Genomic DNA, 14,489 nt, shown 5'->3' on the forward strand with positions numbered 1-14,489 from the left:
TTAAAAATGTAAGTTAGGTTTCAAAAGGTATGCTTATTTTTATACCTCATAGTGGTTGGCTGGATGAGCCATTGGATGTGGTTTGCCCCAGGGTGTCGCATTCCTGACTTTGGTCCATTCTTCTAACAAGGAAATGACTGTGGGAACTCAAGGCCCAGGCCCAGTTCCCTGCACTCATTTCATGGAGCATAGAGAGAAGCAATCCACTGTCTGAGGAATTTCCTGAAAGTAAGAGCTGTTCGACAGTGGAATGCACTCCCTTGGAGTGTGGTGGAGTCTCATTTGGAGGTCTTTCAGCAGAGGCTGGATGGCCATCTGTCAGGCATGCTTTGATTATGAGTTTCTCCATGGCAGGGGGTTGGACTGGTTGGCCCTTGTGGCCTCTTCCAACTCTATGATTCTATGATTCTACTATCCCCACACGAGAGGAAAAGTATGTCCGAGCTTGAGTGTAAAGTCAGACCTGGTCCATTCAAGTGTGATTTAGTCTTCTGTACCAGCTTTCAAATAACTGCTCTCCCATTGGCAGCCTATTTTGGTCTCTGTGGATTAACACCATACCCAACTGACTGCAGTTTTCGATCAAGTAATTTTCTGTTTATCTGTCTACGCAGCTCACCATGTCCATGCCTGGCTCTCAGCTTCCAATGCCTCGCTATGGCTCCAGCCAGCAGCCTCTGATCTTACCACAGTCCATTCAGCTTCCCCAGGGCCAGAGCCTGTCAGTTGGAGCTCCCCGCAGGATACTATCTCCTGGCTCCCAGCCATCTGTTCTTGCTACAAACAGGGAGGTAAGAACCCACATGGTGAATATTTAGATTTTTATGGTGGGTTAGCCATTTTTAACACATTGTCTTTCAACATACACTGTTTCCACACATGTTTCTTTACCATTTTTATATGTTCTGGTTCTTGAAGCTTGCCAAAGTTTTTCCTCTGTCCTTAGCCCTTGGGCAAAGAAGTGAGGTTTAACCCAACCAGGAGCTTCCAGCTTCTGCCCCTGACACCACACTTTCTTCACCCCCTTCTCCACCTATCCCAGGTGGGAGACACAGGTATGAGTAAGCCAAAGTAAAGCCACTTTCCCTTCCCCTCTCCCACAGGCATCCTCTGTTTGCTGAATAGCCAAAAGCACCCCAGAACTTTAGAGAAAGTCTAAGAAAGTTTTACTTTAAAAGAAGAAGGACAGAATCAGACTTCTGGGTATCATATTTCACTATTGCTTGTTGTTTTTGGCTTCATTGTTTGCCATGATGGCTACTCGATCTGCTACCTTCAAGAGGTGTGAGAAATGTGGGGGTAAGATCCCTGGCAGTTTGAGCACATCTGGAAAGCTATTAGCTCCTGCCATAGGGGTTTGAAAGGTGTTCTAAATGTTAAGATTATCTTACTTATTTGAAGCCTTTTTACCTCACTGTTCAGCCAGAAAGTTACTGTACCTGTAATCAGTTAAGCAAATACAGACTTCTGTTTAGTTATGTTGTCTGTTACTAGGGTCTGTTGCAGAGGCTGTATGCCCATTAAAAAAAAGCTTCCTGAGTGAATGTGTGGCATGACAGCTGGATACCTCACCTCTGCTCAAGGTGGCAACTAAATTGTCCCAAAAGAAATAATCCTGTGTTCATTTTCTTGTTCATTTTCTCTGTAGTCTTCTCACATGGAAATGAAAGGGTTCCACTTCACAGATGCTAAACACAATGTGCCCACTGGAGGATCTGTTCCATCACATCATGCGTACAGGTGAAATACAGTTCTGACTGCTGTTTTATTTATGTTGCAGGGTGGCAGCATGTGTGTGTTTCTAATTACTTTAAAAATGCATTCTTGTTTTATTATTTTTAATAGGAGAGACTTAAAAAAACCAAAGAGAGAGGCATTCCCCCCTTTTCTTCCCTGTGAGGAGGGCCAGCTCTTACTGTCAGAAAGTTCTTCCTAGTGTTGAGATGCCACCTCTCAACATTAGGAATAACCTCTAGATATCTAGATTTAGACTACAGAATTTATCTAGATCTAGACTGTAGAACAATTTTTAAAACATCTCAGTAGACAAACATTTACTACAGCTGCTTATCAAAATTCATTTGTATACTAAATTGAAGTAAGGTGTAGTATGTCACCAAGGAAATACAATTTAAGAATGGAGTTAAGGATCTGTGCTGGCTCCAGTTATATTTAATTACTATATAAACTCATAGATCCCTTACTTAAGTAATTCTACTTTCCATTCCCCCAAATTAGCTAATAGGCATGTTAATTAATTACTATATGCTGATGACAGAGTAATTCTGCCACTGACTCCCATAGGTCTTAAGAGAGTCTTAAGATTGCTCACTCACTATTGTGCTGAAGAGGAATTAATAATAAATTATTCCAAGACTAAGATACTCACCTTTTGAAAATGCCCTAAGCAGAAAAGTTGAATTTTGGGTGGGCAGTCTATTAAGTCTATTAAGTAGGTTAAGATCTAATTTTCAAAGCTTCAGGAAACAGAAATGCTCATTCAGACTGTTAATAGCCATTCAAAACTTATTTTTCATCAAAGGAGCACAGTTCATTCCTCCTGCAATTAAGCTGTTCATATCTAAAGCTTGGCCTCAGTTGTTATATGGGGCTCAATTAGGGACATATAAGAATATGGTCTCTCTTGAAAGAGTTCAAACAAAGCTATGGAGAAACCTATTTCAGGTCACCCAATGTGGTCCAAAGGCTGTACTTCAAAGGGAAGGAGAAGTCAGTAAACTTGAATCCTATCTGTGGTTAAACATCTTTACTTACTAGTTAAAGTTACATATCAACAAGTTAACATAAAGAACAACCAATATGGGCAAAGATGTCAATATCAAGAAATGCCACTCTCCATCACAGCTCAGTTTGCATGGTTCTGACAACTGGCACTTGGTTGGTTGATTGATTTTGTGTAGTGGAATTTCAACAGAGAGAGGATTGTTGGTGAGTAATTTTGTGGACCTCTCAAGGATGCAGAAATGTGGAGAGATAGTAAAATCAGGACTATAGGAGAAAACTGTCTTGGCCAGAACTCTTGGTCATTTCTGACTGTATAAGAACAGGACTACTGAATTACTAGGCTCCCTAGAGCTTGCTCTAGGCATGCTGAGCTTGTTCTTGATTTGGAGGTGGTGGTTCTCTTAATCCTTGGTTTCTGTTGTCTTAACTGACCATTTGGGTTTCTTCTCCCCCTTCCCAGGCCTAGTTCTGCCAGCCCCAGTGGGAAGTCCTCGGGATCAGCTGTCAGCATGAACTCTGTGCAGGGGCATTACATCCAGCAGGTAAAATCTTCTGTGCAAGAAAAAAAGTCTTCCCACAACTTTTAATGTAAAGCACTCCTGAATCAGATTAGCTGTTGAAATTGAGGGCCACCTTGCCCAGAATGGCTGCAGCAGTATGTGTGTGTACTTGGAACTGGGAGCCACTTTAATGTCAGGTTAGAGGATAGTCGATGTCTTGGGGAAGATAGGTAAGAAGAAGGTATAAAGGTGGGCAAAACCAAGAAAAGTACCTGGCAGGCCTAGTGACATGGATTTGGTCCCCTGTGATCATCAGAAAGAGTCAGAAATGCCCATAGTTCCTTCCTCCAGATCAGTGGTTCCCAACCTGTGGCCTTTCATGGGGGTCGCCTAAGACCACTGGAAAACACCTATTTAATTACAGTTATGAAGTAGCAATGAAAATAATTTCATGGGTTTGGGTCACCACAACATGGGGAACTGTATTAAAGGGTCGCGGCATTAGGAAGGTTGGGAACCACTGCTCCAGATGATGCCAGGAACCAAAGACCGGTTCCACAGGGCTCCTAATCAGAATCTTTTTACACTCAAACTTGCTGCTGCTACTAATACTAATTCTGCGTATTCAGAAGATATATAACCTAAAAGAGAACAAGGAAGCTAAATTTTGAAATGGATGACAGATGTCTGGCCCTTCTATATGATCTTGAAAGTGATCCTTTGTGTTTAGAGGCATGGAAAGATGTGAGTGATGTCAGGGTCTTTAGAGATGTCTAGAGCTTTCCCCCTCATTCTCACAGATATCCCAAACAGAATAGATTGCTGAGAATATGAGCACTCTAGGTGAACTTGTGTGGTAAAGTGGTTAATGAGTTGGGCTAGTGTTTGGGAGAGTCAGGATTAAGTCCACACCAAGCGAGATTCTATCAGCCTGACCTACTTCAGGTATTAGTTTTGACGAAATCTTAGTGGTGGAGGGACTCATTGAAGAAAGGTGGGATATAAATGTAAATATATAAATGTTATTGACTGTGCAAATTAAAAAATCCAAATAGTTTAATTTGGATTACTGTGGGATAAAACTGAATTCCCCATCTTTTAAGAATACTAGTGGAGAGGAAGGTTGCAGAGATTCTTGCAAAGGCCCAACAAACACTTCCTATGTGCAGATGATGGTTCTGGGACTCAAAAGGGCCATTATAGACATTTTACAGTAGGTTTGTTGGTATATTTAAGCATTAGTGTGCTATGTGCAGATTGGCTTGATCCTACATAGTTTTTATTCTGGGCTGAGATTTTTGGTTGTCAAGTTTCAAGGGCCATCGTGATGAGTAACATCCTTGTGATGGTAACACCTGTTCATATGATTGTTGGAATCTGCTGTCCTAGCCCTGCTTAACTTCTGTGGGTCTTTATTTTTGTTTTTCTGTCACTATCACTGACCAACAGGCAAAGCAGCGGGTAGATGAAAGTAAAGGCAACCTTGGAGCCATGAAACTGCAGGAACTTCCCTCTACCAGTCAGATGAAGCCGGCACGAACCGGAGCGATCAAGCCTCAGGTTGTCAAAGTGGAGGAGAGCAAGGCCTGAGCAGCTGTGCCCCCCTGCCCCATGCCTGCTAGCTTGTTCTGTTCAACACAGAGAAGGAAACACACACAGAGAGAAGGCTCTGCAGCTCATTTCACATTCCTTCCCCTGCCTCCAGCAACTAGATGTGCCGAGACTCCTCACCACCTCGACATCATCGCCCGTAACAATGTTGTCCTTCTCCCCATGAAGCAGTTCTTGAGCAGTGGATTTTGATGTTGGTCTGCTTGCTTCAAAACAGACAAACAAGGCAAACACCCCTGGCTGCCCCCAGGACTATTGAATGGCTCTGGCCATTAACTTTTCTGCCTTTTCCTTGTCCCTTCCATGTGCAAATTGCAGCAGCTGCTCTTTCAGTAAAGCTCCCTTCCCTTCCTCCTCTACCCCTCCTGTCAGCAGAGGGTGGAAGTGTGCTGGATCCTACTTTTATTTTTAAAGGCCACAAAGGTTTTTTTAAAAGAAACAAACAGGATATTGTGTTTTTTGTTGTACAGCTGAAAGATTTTCTGTTTCCCCCTATTTCCCTTCCATCCCCCCCCCTGCACCTCTTTACCTTCTAGAAACAAATTGCCCCCCCCCCCCCAAAAAAAAATCATGTACTTGGCTGCATCCTCTTTCATGGCTGCAGTGTGTGTGTGTGTGTGTGTGTGTGTGTGTGTGTGTGGTATGTTACACTGAGGTTTCTTGCACTCTTAAGTGGGTTGCACAGGCTTTTTGGTCCTTGACTCTTTGATTTTATTACACGTAAATGCAGCATAGGCATTCAGCAACTTATTTGGGCATTTCCCTCCCCTTCTCTCAACACTAGAAGCAGAGCTTGCTTTAGAGGTAAAATGTTTAGGAAAAGTGTTTAGAGTAGGTCAAATACAGTGAATCTCGATGCCTGTTCTGCTCTTCAGCTGACACTTCTGGGATCCTTCTCCTCCTCCTCCTTCATAGCAAAGATGAAGAACAGTGGTGACCTTTTTTCTCATTTCAGGAAAGGCACTAAGTTTCTCCCTTGAGATTCATACAAATTTGGCCAACAACGTGGAGGATTTTTTTTTGATAGGGATGTTTACTTTTAGTATTATTACTATTATACTTTGTAATGTTTTGGAAATGATTAGATTTGTGGCGGGGCAGGGATTTGGGTTTCTCAGAATTTACACAATGTAATGTCTGTTACAGAAGCTACTTGCCTTGGGTTGATCAACTGAGTTGGCAAGAGCCCCGGAGAATTCATGTGGCTGATCTTTTGTGCTTAATGTGCATGTTTAGGGTTAAATTCTATACTCAATGTCAACTAAGGGGAACCAGAGGATCTGTGGAAACTTTCAGTGGGTCTGCTGTAATTGAGATTATCAATTGCATACTCTTTTCTTGTTTTCCCTTGTGTTTTCCCTTGTCGCTTTGTTTTTGGATTCTTTATTGCATCTTGGTTGATCTATAATTTTTTGCTTTTCCATTTTTTGATGGTGCCTCTGTGGAGTTACAGGGGAGGCCTATACTATGGACATTTCTTCCTTCATTATATTAGGACTGGAAAAACTTTTTCCAGACCTCAAACTCCCCCTTAATTCCTTAATTTTAAAAACTTCAGAGGAGGTTGGAAAATGGCCCCCAAATCACTTTAGAGGCCCCCCCAACATAGCGGTTTGGCTACCCAATGAGTCCCACAATCTCATAACCCCAAACATACAGAGCAGGAAAGCCCAAAATATGGCCAAAAATCACAGAAAAGAAATAAGGGAGTGATATCCATTTGCCAAAATAGCATTAGGGGGTATATAGGAGCAATATATATATGTGACAATGTGCAGTTGAGTATTGATTTTGTCTTCTCTCTCCTTCACTCCATGACTAGAAAATAATTCCTTCTAGTGCCCTTCTTTCTGGCAACTACAGGCAAAACACCCTGATCTGTTTTCAATATAAGAAAGTAAGATGCTATTTTTTTCCTCTTGTCAGTGGTCACTTAATAGCTCTCTCAGTTGCTTTTCCTATTAGTGTCAAGCCAGTCGTTTTGCTGGTGGTTCCAAAGATGACGTTTTGAACAAAGAATGTATTTTAAGAGTGGGAGGTAGGAGTATGCAAAATTTGACTCAGAAGACAAGCACATCCTGATAGATTTTCTTTTAAAAAGGTTCTTTTTTTTTAAAACAAAGATCTTTTCACCTGTGTATACAGCAGACATCTTAGTCTAGATATCTAAGCTCTTTCGACTTAAGTTGCAGCAATGTTTCCTCCTCACCTGTGTGTGTGTTGTGTGTGTATGTGTGTGTCCATCCCTTTGTAGGAAATCCTCAAGGGATTTTTGAGGTAGGTGGTGCTTTTAAATAAATAAATAACAACTTGTCATTAGGAAAAAAGAGGGTTATTTGTTGTTAACCTTGGTGACAAAGCTGCTCTCTCCTCTGACATCTGGTAGTGGATTTGAGACTTAATACATTCGGCATTCAGAATGACACTCCCCCTTTCCCTCCTATCAAGGTTTCATCCCTGCTTCCACAGGCCTTTCAGATGCTGTGGGTTTTACTTTATTCAGGATATTTATTATTATTTTTTTGGAATTTTTGCCCCTTTATAAATATACTCTGAAGCGTAAAGGAATTGAATTTGCTGCAAAAACATTTTCTTAAAAGATCTTTTTCCCCTGACTGTCGCTACGAACTTTTAAGAAGTTGGCATTTTGCTTTGCAGCTGCAGTGCTCTCCTAATGCATTTTTAAAATACACAGAGTCCTCTTTTTTCTTTTGTATATGTCTTTCAGGTGGTCCTGTTTTAATCAGGAAGTGCTGGGTTTTATTGCTAAAATGCCACAAACTGCCTCTGGTGTACATTTAATCAACTAACAATTGAAGGGCGGGGGGAGGAAGATGATTCTCTTTAACCTATTACCCTTTTTACCCAGCCCCATTTGCCCCCCACCCCCTGATAAAATAAGACACTAGATTTATTTATACGTATTTGATGTTGTAGGTTTAGGTGAAAAAGTAAATGTTTCACTGCTCTATTTATACATTATGTCTGAATTTAATCTGTGCAGGAAAGGCCAAGTAATAACCTATAATTTTAATTGTTTCTATTTTGGCTGTTTGGTTGGTTTTAATGTGCATGACTGCTAAATGCAGTTCACATGGCTGGTTTGTTTTTCAAACACCAAAGCAGCTTTTCTTACAGCTTTTAAGAGTGCAGTGTCCTTCCTTGCTTATCTGTTTGGTTTATTCCCCCCTGCTTTTGCAAAAGATAAAATACACATTTTTAGTACCACCTGATGAGAAGCCAGTTAAGTTGGAAGCTGTCTTTTTTCCTTCAGTATAGAAGAAGTGCAAAATTGTCTTGCAGTGCCAGACATGGAAGGGGAATGAGATGGCAGATGAGTGTGGTGATGGGGTGGAACTGATGCAAAGACTCCCTGCCTTTGCTCCATATCAGCTGCTGGGACTCAGAATTAGGATCTGATAGTTAGGGTTTTGAGAGTGAAAACTGGAGAAGGCTTTTTGTGAGTGAAAACTGGAGATAGAATTGTGCAGAACAGGTAATTTCATCCTGTATTGCTTGTCACACAACCAAGTAACAAGCAACACTTGCTAAAATTACCTCTTCCTCACAAACTTTAAAGCAGGGGTGGGCAAATTGCAGCCCATTTTTGTGGCCCTTGTGTCAATTTCTTTGGCAATTTTTTTTCTTTTTCTTTTTGATTTATTTCTGCTTGAATAAAAATTTCTGTTCCTGCTAGCAAAAGGACACCACAGAAGAGGGGCTAGCCTAGTCTCCCATGGAAGAGTTCCAGAGGTTGGGAGCAAAGCCCTCACCCCACCCATCATGTCCCCACCAAACTAATCTGTGATGGTGAGACCATTCCCCTGAGGATTTTAGAGATATGGTCTTTCAGATTTCAGAGGAATGTGGTGGCTTAGTGGTTAAGATGCCTATTCTGACTATTGTAAGATCAGAAAGTTGGCAGTTCAAGGCCTGAGTGCTGCATGATAATGTGAGCTCCTGTCACTAGTTCCAGCTTCTGCCAACCTAGCAGTTTGAAAGCATGCAAATGCAAGTAGATTAATAGGTATCACTTTGGTGTGAAGGTAACAGCATTTGGTGCAGTCATGCTGGCCACATGATCCTATGACCGCCAGAGTCGTCTGTGGACAACACTGGCTCTTCAGCTTAGTAATGGAAATGAGCACCACCCCCTACAGTCGGTTGCAACTAGACATTCTTGTCAAGGGACTACCCTTACCTTTACCTTTTTTCTTTCATATTGTCTGGACTCAGGCTGTTGAGGGCTTTATAGGTCATTACCAGCACTTTGAATTGTGCCTGAAAACAAACCAGCATCCAGCAAAGCAGTTTCAGCAAGGGAGTTATAGTCTCCATACAACTGGCCCCAGTCAGCTTTCTGGATGAAGTTTCCAAAGGCAACCCCATGCAGAATGTGTTGTCGTTGTTAACAGCCCCTGAGATGGCCTCAACTCACAGCGACCCTCTGAATAAGACATCTGCAAACCTCCACCCCTTTCTTCCACTGTTCTCCTTAGGTCCTGTAGATTCAAGCCTATGGCCTCCTGATTGCTTCTCTTCATCAGGTGTGTGGTCTTCCTCACTTTCTACTGCCTTCTATCTTCCCTAGCGGTATTGCCTTTTCTGGTGAGTCGTTCCTTCTCATGTTCTGGCCGAAGTATGACAGCCTCAGTTTCATCATCTTGGCTTCCAGGGAGAGTTTGGGTCTGATCTGTCCAAGGACCCATTTGTTTGTCTTTTAACTGTCCTCATTATCATCAGCACTCTTCTCCAGCACCACATCTCAAATGAGTTTATTTTCTTTCTGTCAGCTTTCTTTACTGTCCAGCTCTCACATCCGTACATGGTGATGGGGAATACAATGGCTTGTACGATTCTGACTTTAGTGCTCAGTTGTATATCTTTACACTTAGGACTTTGTCCAGTTCTTTCTTGCCCTTCCCATTCCTAGTGTGTAATAATAGTCCAAATGGGATGTAATAAGGCCTGTGTCACCATAGCTAGATCTGATGTTCAGTTTATTTATTGACCAGACACAGCTGGCGGACTAATATGAGCTGTGCAAATCCACTCCTAGCCACAGATGAAACTTGGGCATCCAGACTCAAGAGCTGAGTCCAGGATAACACCCAAGCTGTCAGCCTGAGATCTCAAGGGGAGTATAACCCCATCCGCCACACGCAGAGTCCCTCACCTTTTTTCCAATTGACTTGGAGGACTTCTGTCTTGTCTCAATTAAGTTTTAGTTTTTTTTACCCTCCTGTAGCCAGAACTGAAGCCACACTAAAATGGATCTATATAATCTGTCTCATCCAGAAACCCCTGGAGGTGGGCGGCCACCACGCATTTGAGAACCTTACTCCAGAATGGAGAATAGAACCTGGCCAACAATTATTCAGAATGTGGATCCAATGAGGCTTTTTTTTTAACTCTCCAAAATGACCAGTTGATGTGGATGAAATTTTCAACATGTTTGAAGGCCTCTGGCCTGCAGAAATTAAAAAAAAAATGTTGCAAGATACCATTGAAAAGTATGGGAGATATTTCAGCCACATCTCAGGGTGTGTTCTGGGTCAATTTAGGCCACACTTCCTGTTTCTGAAAACAGTAAGTGACTTCAACTTTCTTTCTCTTGTTTTTTTTAAAAAAAGGATTGTCTTGGACATAAAATGGCCCGGGAAGAGCCAAAAGATGATGAAAATGCCCCCTAAACTTCCTAATGGATGCGGAGGAGGGCGGGCAGACAAATGTGATTTGCTTTTATGGAGGAGGTACAGTGGGGGTACAACTCTCCAAGGTCTCCTGATGAACCAAGTGAGCCCCCTTGCCTTCCATATTGCCTGCCCCTGCATTACAGGAGCCTTCCCTGGTTTTCACTGGCAACCCTATGTGATGAGACCACAGCAAGCAAAGTGTGTGCCTCTTTACATAAGCATAGGAGCCACACAAAATCATAGCTTGCCCTTCTCTCTCACAAACTGGAAAGTTTCCATGTGTGTTCAAGAGAGGAGATATCTGTCAGTTTTGTTGTCAGAGCAGAGTTGTTCTCAAGTTCTCTACCACTGGGAAGATACTTATTCTGAAACAAGATTTCCAAATTTCAGGCTCTTGTGACAGAGGGAAATAGAAGCAGATCCCCTCCCCAGCTCCCCAATAGACTAAGCGGCAGCCCTCTTTAAGCTGGCCAGTGTCTTGCGCTAAAGTAGGTTTTTCCCCGCTGCAGGCTTTTAGACAGTTTTCACTTGAAAACATCATCCTGCTTTGGGACTGCCCTGGCAGCGGCTTCCATTGCATTTAGGGTTTATTTTACTTTGTAAAATCTGTTAATGCTTTCAGAGCTTCTGAATGGCCCCTGAACAGCTGGATGCAGAGCAAGGGGAAAGCTGCTGCATGAGCTTTTAAAATCAACAGCAGAATAGCCCCAGTGCTGATGGAGGGCCTTTGTTTTACCTTAGGCAGCTTGTTTCTGCCCTTTGGTCATAGATGCTGTGCTGCTGCCTTTTACATCATCTTTGGGTACCAGGCCAAGGCACTGCTGAAACACATTTCCCACAGAGCCACCCTTCAGTTTGGAGTGCTCCAAACTGTGCTCTGTATCCTGTCCTTTCCATCCTTTTCAAAAAACAAATCCTTCATTCTTCTCAATGCCTTCAGTAGGCAATTGGACTTGCTTCAAGTCCCCCGTGTATTGCTCTCTCATGTTTGAGTTCTGGTTTGGTTTGGGGTATTTGGCCTCTTGATTTCATACAAAGATGGTAACTTTCCAGGTCACTGTATTATTGTCAGGCTTTGCAGAAGAGTTTAGAGTAAATGAGAAGGAGCAGATTCTTAATGTGGTAGCAAACATCAGGCCAGCTGAGCAGAAGAAGCAGTTTGAAGCAGTGGGACTGCTAGTGGGGATTGGAAGAGCTATTCCAGCTCCTGTTTTGACTTTTTTTGGGGGGTCGCCATATGTCAATACTAGGTGTAGATTGTCCAGTGACTTCTACAAGATGTAAACATTGAATTAGTTTGGTGGGATTTACATTAGCAATGTGGCACTCACTTGGCATGTCAAGGCATTATTGGCTGCAAGTTCCTCCATTACCCTGCCCCTTTTGTCCTGTATACATTTGATTTGTTGTTTTGAAAAAGGATATTGTACGCATTTTAACCTTACAGACTCTACAGTAAACCAACTTCCCTTTTCCTCTCCTTTTTGGCCTTTCCTCATGTTTTTTTTTCCCTGTAGAGCAGATGTTTGAAATGGCAAACAGCAACTAAATATATTAACATACAACATGTTTTTAAATGTTTCTGAAGGGGGAAAAAAGCCCTTTAATGTGGACTGGACGCTTGATGACAGAACCGCCCAGAATCTCGCGTCCTCCTTTTGTTGTTTTCAGTTCCTACGGTTTCTCCTTTCAAATATGTGATTGTATTAGCTCTTTCCATATGAAAGAATTCTCCTTATTTAAATAAAAAAATTAAAAAGCAGGCTTACTTTTACCAGAATTGGCACAATGGGAGACCTGCTGGATCAAACCAATTTGGCGTATCGAATCCAGCATCCTTTTTACTACAGTGGCCTTTGGGAAGCCCACACGTAGGACACAAAGGCAACTGCCTAGGGAACCCTTTCACACGACATTATCATTCCACTTTAACTGCTGTGGCTGCAGTTTGGTCCGGCAGCCTGGGAGTTGCAGTTTGGTCCAGCAGTTGTGTTGAGCTTTCTGGCTGAGAAGTCTAAATGCCGCAATACACTACATATCTAGGATTTCTGTCTGTAGGATGGAATCATGGCAATTAAACTGGAATTGCATAGAGTGGAAGGGCCCTGTTATTCAGAGGGATATACTGCTGCTGTGGGTCTTTAATCTTAGCTACTGTGGCTATTCCTTCATTGATTCATCCCAGTCCTGGACAAGCAGAATTCTTAACTAGCTCACCCAGAATCCTCTTTGTCTAGAAGAACACACACACATACACACACTCTTGCCTAGAGGTTCGAATAAAATGTGTCAATTTTGATTTGGAGTGATTTTTTATTTTACATCTGACAGGCACACACAACTCACCTATAGTTAGACAAATTCAGTCTTCAGTGAAACAGTGGACTTCCCATCAATGGTCATGGTTCCCTGGATGCACAGGTTGTAATTTCATCTCTTCACACAGACCAGGAAGGGAAAGAACAGCAGGGCTGAACAATTAGCTTCACAAATGGTGCCACCAAGAATTATGAGGCCATGGCTTGTGCTTTCAGGTGAATTGACCCCTGGCAAAGGATGAGTAGCACCTCACATCAGTTGTCAAAATCTGATCTGCAAAGCAAGTGAGGGTTTTAAACTGAGTCTTGTGGGGGAAGAAGACGGTCTTCTTGAGGGTAGGAATTCATCAAGTCCTGGAAATAACATCCCAATTGTTATAGAAAGAACCAGGCAAATAGTACAAGAGTCCAATAGTAAATAGGCAGCTAGGGGAAATGGTCCACAGTCTAAGATATCTCTATGCTAATGCAGAGAGTATGGGAAATAAACTTGATGAACTTGAACACAGCAAAGCAAATATGACAAAATAGGCATGGCTGAAATCTGGTCGGATGAGTCTTACGAGTGGAATGTAGTAATAGAGGGGTCCAGTTGGCTCAGTTTCTGCAGACTTGCCATTGCAGATTTGAGTATCCGCTGGCAGCAAACCCATGTTGTCCCCAATGGTGACGTGTGGACACAGCCATGCCACCATTAGGGACAGAGATGCTGGCACCTGTCTTTAAGGCTGTTCCACATCTTTCCAACTTTAACCTTGGATTAGGTCATCTGGTTTGGAGGCAGCCACAGAAGGTGGCATTGGCGTCTTAGGGCCAAAACATCTCCTTCTGTGACTCCCTCACTCTTTCTTCCTCTCGGCAGAAGCACTGCCATCGCCCAGCCGCCCCCTCTCTTTTGGCCAGGCTGGGCAAAGAGGGGTCTCGAGATTGAAGGGGGGACGGCTGGACGATGTCGGGAGTCCTGAGGCAGCCCGAGTGGTGCTTCTGAGGGAAAAGAAGAGTGAAGGAGCCACACATGGGAGATGTTTCGGCCCTATGATGCCAATGCCACCTCCACCTCCGAACCAGAGCTTAGATAACCTCCTCCATGGTTAAAGTTGGAAAGATGTGGAACAGCTTTTAATACAGGTGCCAGCATCTCTATCCCTCGTGGTGGTGCGGCTGCATTCACGCCCCGCCATTGGGAACAACATGAGCATCCTCAGATCTGAGCATAGAGTTGCGCTGGAGGACCTGGATATTCCTAGAGAGGACATATCAATCAAATGTGTGAATAACCAAACCTGCAAATATGGAGGGACGAGTGTACACTGCATTCAGGGTTGGAGTTATATATTATGTGACCACCATGTTGTAAAAGACTGATGGAAGCACGTTTTGTTTGTTTTATTTATACGTAGAAGAAGAAGGAGCGAGGTCGGGGCCCTTGTCCCCCGCGAGAGCTCTATGCCCAGAGGCTGCTCCTTCCTTTTCCTCTTCCGGGCGCCAGCCGCCATTTTGCTACTGAGGCTGCGCTTCAAGGGCGGGCGGTCACGTGACGGACGACTGGGCCGCCCTCCCATTCAGCGCACTGTTGCCATGGCAACGTGTGACGGCCGCCATTTTTCCCGGAGCCGTGA

At 43.1% G+C, this 14,489-nt stretch overlaps 1 protein-coding gene across 7 annotated transcripts in view; it reads left to right on the forward strand.

The window, feature by feature from the left end:
• The window catches only part of PRRC2B (proline rich coiled-coil 2B), a 60,007-nt gene extending 53,039 nt beyond the window's left edge, over nucleotides 1-6,968 (forward strand). For all 7 annotated transcript variants that reach the window (XM_089535245.1, XM_089535251.1, XM_089535247.1 and 4 more), the window contains 4 exons: nucleotides 615-791; nucleotides 1,649-1,740; nucleotides 3,206-3,287; nucleotides 4,695-6,968. In XM_089535245.1, the coding sequence (XP_089391371.1) occupies nucleotides 615-791; nucleotides 1,649-1,740; nucleotides 3,206-3,287; nucleotides 4,695-4,835 (492 nt within the window). In that variant the 3' untranslated portion in view covers nucleotides 4,836-6,968. The remainder of the gene's footprint in view (nucleotides 1-614; nucleotides 792-1,648; nucleotides 1,741-3,205; nucleotides 3,288-4,694) is intronic.
• Nucleotides 6,969-14,489: the final 7,521 nt, after the last annotated feature.

The sequence above is a fragment of the Sceloporus occidentalis genome, unplaced genomic scaffold (genome assembly GCF_023333645.1).
Source record: "Sceloporus occidentalis isolate IW3139 unplaced genomic scaffold, rSceOcc1.0.p SCAF_8, whole genome shotgun sequence".
Classification (NCBI taxonomy): Eukaryota; Metazoa; Chordata; class Lepidosauria; order Squamata; family Phrynosomatidae; genus Sceloporus; species Sceloporus occidentalis.